This window comes from Chinchilla lanigera, unplaced genomic scaffold (assembly GCF_000276665.1).
Source record: "Chinchilla lanigera isolate Chin_1 unplaced genomic scaffold, ChiLan1.0 scaffold00109, whole genome shotgun sequence".
NCBI lineage: Eukaryota > Metazoa > Chordata > Mammalia > Rodentia > Chinchillidae > Chinchilla > Chinchilla lanigera.
Genome location: NW_004955510.1, coordinates 3,696,625 through 3,704,649, shown reverse-complemented (window position 1 = coordinate 3,704,649; position 8,025 = coordinate 3,696,625). Strand labels below are relative to the sequence as shown.

At 51.1% G+C, this 8,025-nt stretch overlaps 1 protein-coding gene across 1 annotated transcript; it reads right to left on the bottom strand.

Moving 5' to 3' along the window:
• Positions 1–1,541: 1,541 nt before the first annotated feature.
• LOC102004098 (chromosome unknown open reading frame, human C10orf99) lies at positions 1,542–7,487 on the bottom strand. The gene is made up of 3 exons (XM_005407881.2): positions 7,346–7,487; positions 5,121–5,192; positions 1,542–2,117 (listed from the first exon to the last, which is right to left on the bottom strand). The coding sequence occupies exons 1-3, from the start codon at positions 7,413–7,415 to the stop codon at positions 2,029–2,031; spliced, it is 231 nt and encodes a 76-aa protein (XP_005407938.1). The 5' UTR covers positions 7,416–7,487; the 3' UTR covers positions 1,542–2,028.
• Between the last annotated feature and the right edge of the window lie 538 nt (positions 7,488–8,025).

The following is an 8,025-nucleotide window of genomic DNA, read 5'->3' as shown; positions in this document are numbered from 1 at the left end:
TTTCCTTCCAGTCTCTTCCCAGCACCCTCTGACAGCGAGTGGCTCTGAAAAGGTGCTCCCTGTCCCCAAAGGCCAAGCCACATCTTCCTTTGGTTTAGAGACAGAACTATCTCATCTTCCCCCTGTTGGCCCTCAGAGAGATGAGGCTGCTTTCTCTGCATGGCCCATTTCCGGGAAGGCTCAGGGCTATGCCCGGGCATGTGGCTTCTGAGTCATTCCTCCCCGGTGATCCTCAAGCACATGTGCTTAGTTTTGTGTGTGTGTTTTTTTTTTTTTTTTTTTTGAAGGGGAGTAGCATTGAGAGGAGCAGAGGGAGGGACAAGAATCCTGAATCCCTGCTGAGGGAGCTCCTGGTTAGGGTGTGACACCTCAGGAGCCATTGTCACAAGATTGTGCACCAGCTGACTCCAGCCAGCGAGTCACGGGCCACTGCACTGCTCTTCTTCTCCCCAGCCTGCTGTGCCTCACCTTCCGGTCCATCCTGCCTCCTGTCTCCTGCATCTGCCTCACACTTCTGGCACTTTTTGTTCCCCAACGAACCCCAGACACCTGGGGACCTAAGTCCTGCCTTTGCCTCAGGTGCAGGTGAGTGAGGCCTCTTGTCCCCTGAGCCCCACGCCGCTGTCCAATTCTGAGTTCTGATCCAGTGCTCGCCTCCTCCTGCCTGGCCTTGCTGTGCCCCACCTCGCCTCAACATTCCTCCACACATGGTCACAGACACGCGCATGCACACCCCACGCCACCGCTGTGCAGACACAGATAGGTAAACACTCTACACGTCACTCACACATAGGTAAACACTCCACATGTCACTCACACACGACACACACCACAACCCCCCTGTGGTGCACCCCGCCTCCCCCAGCAGGGCCTCCCCACTAGCCCAGGTCCTGCGTATCCCTCCTCTGCCTCCATCCCTCCTGTCCCCACCCTCCATTCTGCCCCTTGGCCACAATGTCCCAGAGCCCTGACCTCCTGGATGTCACACATGAGCTCCAGTCTGGTCATTGCTGAGCCTCCAAGACCAGCATAGGCCTGACCTTTGCCTACCCAGGACAAAGACACTGAGGAGTCTCTCGGAAAACATGACAGCTATTATGACAAGGACGCAGGAAGTCTGGCCTGTGGCAAGATGCAGACTTTGGGCCTGCTGGAGGCCAGGCCCCCAGACCCTGCCTGAAGTGCCTCTGTCCCTCAGCCTCAGGTCTGGTGGCCTGGTGGTCTCATCTGGCTTGAGGGTGATTGGACGGGGCTTCTCGGCTGTCTTGGAGAATCGGATTAGGAGGCGCTGTGCCGGGAGATAAGCATTTGAGCCTGGAGCCATCTGCCCCCGAGTTCAGCTTTGGAGAGCTGTGATCACTGTGGACATAAGCAGTACCCTGTGGGCAGGACAAAGGGACACCCTGATCCAGCTCCTGTGAGCATGTCACACCGTCTGCTGCCCCCTCCAGTGGTCCTGTAAACTCCTTTTTATAGGAAAGCAGGTCATTGTGCCCAGATCACACCGGACGTCCTGTGTGGCTGTGCTGGGAGGAAGGGGTGCGGGTACACGTGTGGCACAGGCCGCTGGTGCTTCTCCCAACCAAGGATGCACCCTGCATTTTGCATATGTTTATTGATTATGTGTTTGCTTGGGGCCTCTTTCCAGCTGACACACATCAGGAAGCTAGGTGGAGGGCCTTTTTGAGGTCATGGGATGTTGGGGTCCGGTGCCACAGGCCTGGGTGCCTGAGACTGCAGTCCTGGCTGACCTCCTGGTCCTGCTGCTCCCTTTTCCAGGGGACGGGCATGTCTGCATCTGTAGCTGCTCCAGGTCACGGAGGATTCCTTGACTGCCGCACTGAGGGGGCCTGAGCCCTCGGCCAAGCCTGCTTGTGTGCACCAGGACCTGGAGGCGTTCTGGGCTCCTAGGAGCTCTTGCTCCTGAGCGGAGGCCATCTCCATCACTGTTCAGGGCTGCTCAGGTGGATGGGGCTCAGGCTTCCCGTGTCAGTGCCGTAGCCTGGGTGGAAGGGCAGGGTAGAAGTGCTACACCTGCGGGAGAGCCCCGGGTACTACCCAGGACCGCGTTGGCACTGGCTTGGGCCTGCATGGTCTGCACAGCCTGATGCGGTTCCCTGTGGGGAGAAGCAGCCAGTCGGCAGGGTGGGCAAACGGGGTGGGAGGAAAGAAACACATTAGACTCATCCTCCAACCCTGACCTCTCTCTTTTTCCTGGAGGCCCAGAAAGGTCTACATGGCCAACCAGGCCAGTTCTAACCACCCCATCTCAGCAGGGAAGCTGGGGTCTGATTACAGCAGAGGACAGAGAGGATGACAGAAGTGGCCCTCTGCTCATGACAGTGGCGGAGAGAAGGCCTGCCATGGTGCCCCCACCTGTCTCTTTGGACAGCAGGTGCCAGGTTCTGAGTACACAAAGCTATGTCTGCAGTTTGTCCCACCAGCCCCTTTATGGGAGGAATACTATGCAAGAAGGCAAGTACTACACTCACTGAGCTCATCTCCATATCGCTTTTAATAGCAGGATAGAGCTGAGAGTGGGGTGTATACCCAGCACTGGGGAGGCTGAGGCAGGAGGATCACTGTGAATTTGAGGCCAGCCTGTGCTATATAGTGAGTACATGGCCAGCTTGGGCTATATAGTGAGAGTGAGACCTTGTCTCAAATAAAACAAAACAAAACAAAATTCAGGAAGAATTTTTACAAATAATCTGAATATCGTGTGTAGGCTAGAGAAATAGCTAAATAGTAATAATACTTCATGATGCTGGAAACATTTCTTGGTGAAAGAACCCCAAGATTGTGATGACCATGTATCAACACAAAGAAAAATATTATGATTCAATGTTAATATAAAACAGTTTGAAATGAGGTATGAAGCCAGGCACAGCAGTGCACACCTGCAATTCCAGCACTCCGGAGGCTGTGGCAGGAGGATCCCAAGTTCAAGCGCAGTCCAGGCAACTTAGTGACTTAGTGAGACTCTGTCTCAAATAAAAAATAAAAAAGAGGCCAGAATGTACCTCAGTGTGAAGGCCCTTGTTTCAAACTCCAGTACTGGAGAAAAAGACAGAGGTACCATAAAAACAGAATTAGGTAAATGTTAGAGTAAAAAAAAGGGAGGAGACACAAATGAGTAGGAAGAGTTATTAAATTATGCTAGTAAGATTATTCTCTTTTTCTACTCTGGCTTCCAGGTAATTTCTATATGTGTTCCAGTGTGAAAGTTAATCACATGGAATCTGGAGCTAAATTATTTGGATTTAAAGCCCAGCTGTACTACTCACTTACTAAGTATGTGGCTTTCAACAAGTTAATTTACTTTTTTGTGACAACGAAGACAGTAATCATGTCTAACTTTTGGGTTTATTATGAGGATTAAATGCATTAGCAGATGTAAATATCACATCTAGAAATTGCCTTAGAAGTGTTAGGTGTGCAACACAGTAATTATCACAATCCACCTACAGCCTCGTGTATTAATCAAAACAAAGTGCTAACATCGGCGTGATTTTTCTTTTCATTTTTCTTACTACTGCAAAGTGCCTGAGTCTTCTCAGAGTGATAATGGCAGCAAACAAGCAGCATAATTTACTCTTCCTTGTATGCCATGTCAGGGGAGGCCCATAGCTTCCGGCCGGCTGTAGGGCCCCACTGCTGTGGATGTGAACCCAGCTTAAGGCCGAGCAGCCCCCGCCCCACTTGCATAACCGGTATTTCTGTAACTAAGGGGGCGCTGCAGTGCAGATGTTGAAAAACTTTCTAAATGCTTGAAGAGAGGTGCCACCACGCCCAGCAAGACCCAGTCTTGCTACTGGGGCAGCAGAGGTAGATTATGCTCCTACAGCACCGTATGACCCTCAAATGGGCTGCCGGCCCTGAGCGCTGGCAGAGAGCCACCCACGCCCCTTGGAACTGCATGTGCACTGTGTGCATGCATGTGTGTGTTTCTGCGGGTAGCGTGCATGTGTGTGTGCCTGTGTGTGTTTGTGAGTGCATGGTTGTGTGGTGTCTGTGTGTATCTCTGTATCTGTGTCTCCTCTTCTCTTCCTCCCCCTCTCTGTCCTCCTCCTCCTCCTCCTCTTCTTCCTCCTCCTCACTCCACCTGGGGTGCACAGCTGCCATCAGCACCCCTGTGCCTGTGCCTGGGCCGCACACCTGACCTGTGGCCGGCTTGTTTCAGCCCAGTCCAGCTGGGTGGAGACTGGTTGGAAAGGGGGGCCACCAGTGCCGGGGAGCAGGGTCTGAGGCTGGGCCCTCTCTGTTGGCCCTCTCCCCTCACTCCAGAGCTGCTCTGTCTCTTGGCCCCACACTGGCTGAGAAGGCCCCTCGCAGGCGCTGGGTGTGGACTCTTCAGGTCTTTACCCTGGGTGTGGCCCCCTGCCCCGTGCTGTCTGCCTCCTACCACAAGGCCACCGTGGTCCCTCAGTCTGCACCTCTCACCAGGCCAGCGATGCCACTGCGTCAGTGGGCACTGGCCTGGAGCCCTAGAAGCCCAGGCCCCTGGAGTGGGTCTGAGCCCCCTGCACTCATGCCCGTTCTGACAGCCTCCCTCCTCCCCACCTCCAGCCAGTGCCCAGAACTGCAGCTGGGGAGTGCCACTCACATCTTGGGGTGCTACCCGAGGTGGGGCTCTCAGCTCTGTGCATCCCATCTGACCACATGCTGGCAGGGCCCAGATCAGCGTGGCTTGCAGGCGGTCTGCCTGGGTTCTGGAGCACTCCGCCCTCGGCTCCTTGGCTCCTTGGCGCTTCTGCCCATCCCAGCCTGTCACCCCACTGCCCTCTCTGCTCCGCTGCCCCCTCCACCGCCCTCAAGAGGCTCCTGACCTCTCCGCAAGTGTCACAAATGTCACCTCCTGTCACCTCCCTTTTAAGGGACCAATGTGCCCCACATTTCTTCCTTGCATCTTGCTTTTTCTTGACTCTTTTAAGCTGGAAAGGATACATTTAGCTCCTCTTGGAGGGGGTGGGCTCTAAGCTCCATGAGGCTGAGGTCACACCTGTGTGTGGTCTCTCTGATGTCGTGCACAGGTAGGGGCTGATCAACATGTCTGTCCTGCCCCAAAGCCACTGGAAGCCGCCCTCCCCAGCCTAGCCCAGGCGGGGTGTGGGGCTTACCGCGAAGGTTAGAGCCAGGAGCTGGGCGGCAGCAGAGCCTGGGTTTCCGTATCTTGGTCCGAAGCCTTTTCGCTGAGGGTAGACACAAAGGAGAACACAGCCCTCCCTCAGTGGGCTTGGGGGACACCCTGAGGGCGTCCTAGCAGTGACAGCTTGTGTGGGCTTCTACTCCCTAGGTCCAGTTCAGGAATATTTACTCCAGGACACTGGAGATGGGTCAGGTGTGGGGGCGAGTGTGAAGGGGTGGACTTGCTGTATTTCACTTTTCTTAAGTAACAAAAGTCAACATGGGGAGAAGGTTTGCTACCAGGGTAAGTCCCCGAGTCCCTGTTCCAGGAACAATTCGGTGCAGTGGCTCAAAAGTGTCCTTGCCCTTCCACATAGTAACTCTCCCCTGGCAATCTAGTGCAGGGAAAGAATCCCGAATACAGGAAATACTTTACCAAGAGATGGAGGGAGGGAGGGGGAAGGGGGCATGGAAAGAATGAAGCTGTGTGATGTAGATGGACCCACTCCCCGGGATGAATGTCATCGTCCTGTACCGCAAACATGGACGAATCAAAACTTCGGAAGGAAGGAAATATCTGCTGCACACGTGTATGCTTTACCATATTTGTACTACAGTGCACAGTTGTAAGCATCTGAATGTCTAAGCACACAAATGAACAACAGCAGCCTCCCTTGATGGCAAGTTATACATAGAAATATCAGCTGAATTTACCACTTTCCGCATCTGCCAGGGAGAGTCCGACACTAAGAGGAGTCTCTATGGAGCGACACCTGTCCTTGGGAGTTGCCATCTGAGTTACACTGGTGACCTGTGCTAGAATAAACCTGTGCTCCTGATGAATTCTAATCACCATTTTCCTGATTATATTGGCACATGTTCCCTGCAAAAACTTGAGCACATAAATACTTCCTGTAATCCCGCTACTCATAGGGGACCGCTACTGACACTGTGGCGTGAATGAGCAAGTTCAGCACGAGTATTTTTAGTGACTGCAAGAAAAGAGTGTTAAGTGAAGGCAGCGTTGAACATCTACAGAGTTATCAAATTTTTAAAAAATGATTCATGCAGCTTAAAAAATGTTGAACATGGCTGTTCTTCAATCATGAAATGATAGGTGTTTTCCTCCTGTTTGTATATTTCCATAAGCTCAGCTCAAATAAATGTTAAAATAACCATAAATGTGAACACAAAATATAAAAGTAGGCAGTTTGCTAGAGGGCTGTACAAGAGAAAAAGCCTGAAATAGCTATTTGAAACAAGAATGGCAGGAGGGCTAGATCTTGGAAACAACCCAAACACCAATCAACTGAGGAATGTATAAAAAAGAGGTGGTCTTTTTATACAATGGAGTATTATTCAGCTGTAAAGAAGGATAAACTGGAGACTTTTATAGGTAAATGGATGCAACTCAAGACCATACTCATAAGTCAAATAAACCAGATGCTCATATGTAAACATCATATTGTCTCCCTAGTGTGAGAAGCTGAAAGAATAAATAAGATCCAAAATGTACAACATATATTGTAAATGGGAAGAAACTTCAATAGGAAAGAGAAACTGAGACTGGGGAATGGAGAAAAGAAGGGAAAAGTCATATATATGTAAAAGATAGTTATGATAGTTATTTTAATTTCTCTAAGTTCATTGAAAAGAAAGATTTGTTTGGACAATTAACCGCCAGTATCTTGTATGCTGAGTAATTTAAAGATAGCAATATACAATGTACCATAAGCATTGTTACCCTCCTATTATCTTGTTTTGAAATTTTGTTTTATTCTTTTTCTCTTAAAAAAAAAAAAAAAGAATGGCAGGAGGGCTAAGTCTTTTTCTGGGTGAAAGGATAACATTTCCCCACTTCTGAATACACTAATATGCCCATGCCTATCCTCCCAGCCCATGGCGTATTTTCTGTGCATGGGGTTTGAGAAGTTCAGACTCAGTAGTGAACTCATTCATTTATTCATCACCCAGCAAGGCTTCCTCTGACCTGAGCATGGTACAGCTACAACAGGTGACTCCAGAATGTCCACGTAGAAAGGACTTGGGCAGAGCACAGGCTGTATGCCTGGGGTGGAAGGGGTGCTTCCCTTTGGCCCCCAGCATGTTCGCAGAGCTCAGGGCATGCTCAGTGTATGCCTGCTCTCCAGCACGTCCGGCTCCAACCTCCTTAGACCCTGGAGTCCCTGCTCAGGGCACAGCACCTGGGGCAACCTACCTTCCCCGGAAAGGATGGAGACACAGAGCAGCAAGATGCAGATGAGGCCGGACAGGACTAGAAGTCGCATGTTGAGGCGGTTGAAGTCTCTTGGCCTGGGAGGTAGCTGTGCTGGGAGGCAGACTGCCTCCCTCAGGGCCACCACCGACACTTTATAGAGTGGCAGCCCCAGATCTCATAAAGAGGAGGTGGCCCCTCCCAAAGGAAAAGAACCAGCTTTTCGAGATGCTGAGGTTTAATGACCTGTAACATGCCAGCCCTGAGAGCTACCTGCCCCAGCTACAGAAGTCAGAGCAGGAAACTCCTGCTAGGGGAAAGAGCTAGGATTGAACGTTAACTTTTAGTGTCAGTAATAATTCCATGAAATGCAGATCTTCCTGCTTGCTTCTTAGATGTTGCTTAGAGAAGGACCATAAAATCCCTTGCAGAGGCTTAGGCATGATTGTGAATGCCCTGATCTGGGTTTGGATCCTTGCACCACTGTTTATCAGCGGGGTGACTTCAGACTTGTCTCTCGATGTCTCTAGATGTGCTGCCCCTCTGAAATGGACTCAGAGCTGCCTGAGGAGGTGTGAAATAAACCATCTGTACCAGTCAGGTTTCACCCTGTTGTAAAATTATGTAGCTGCCCGTCAGTGAGTAAGATAGCGATGAAATGAAAGGCACTTCAAGTTGGAGGT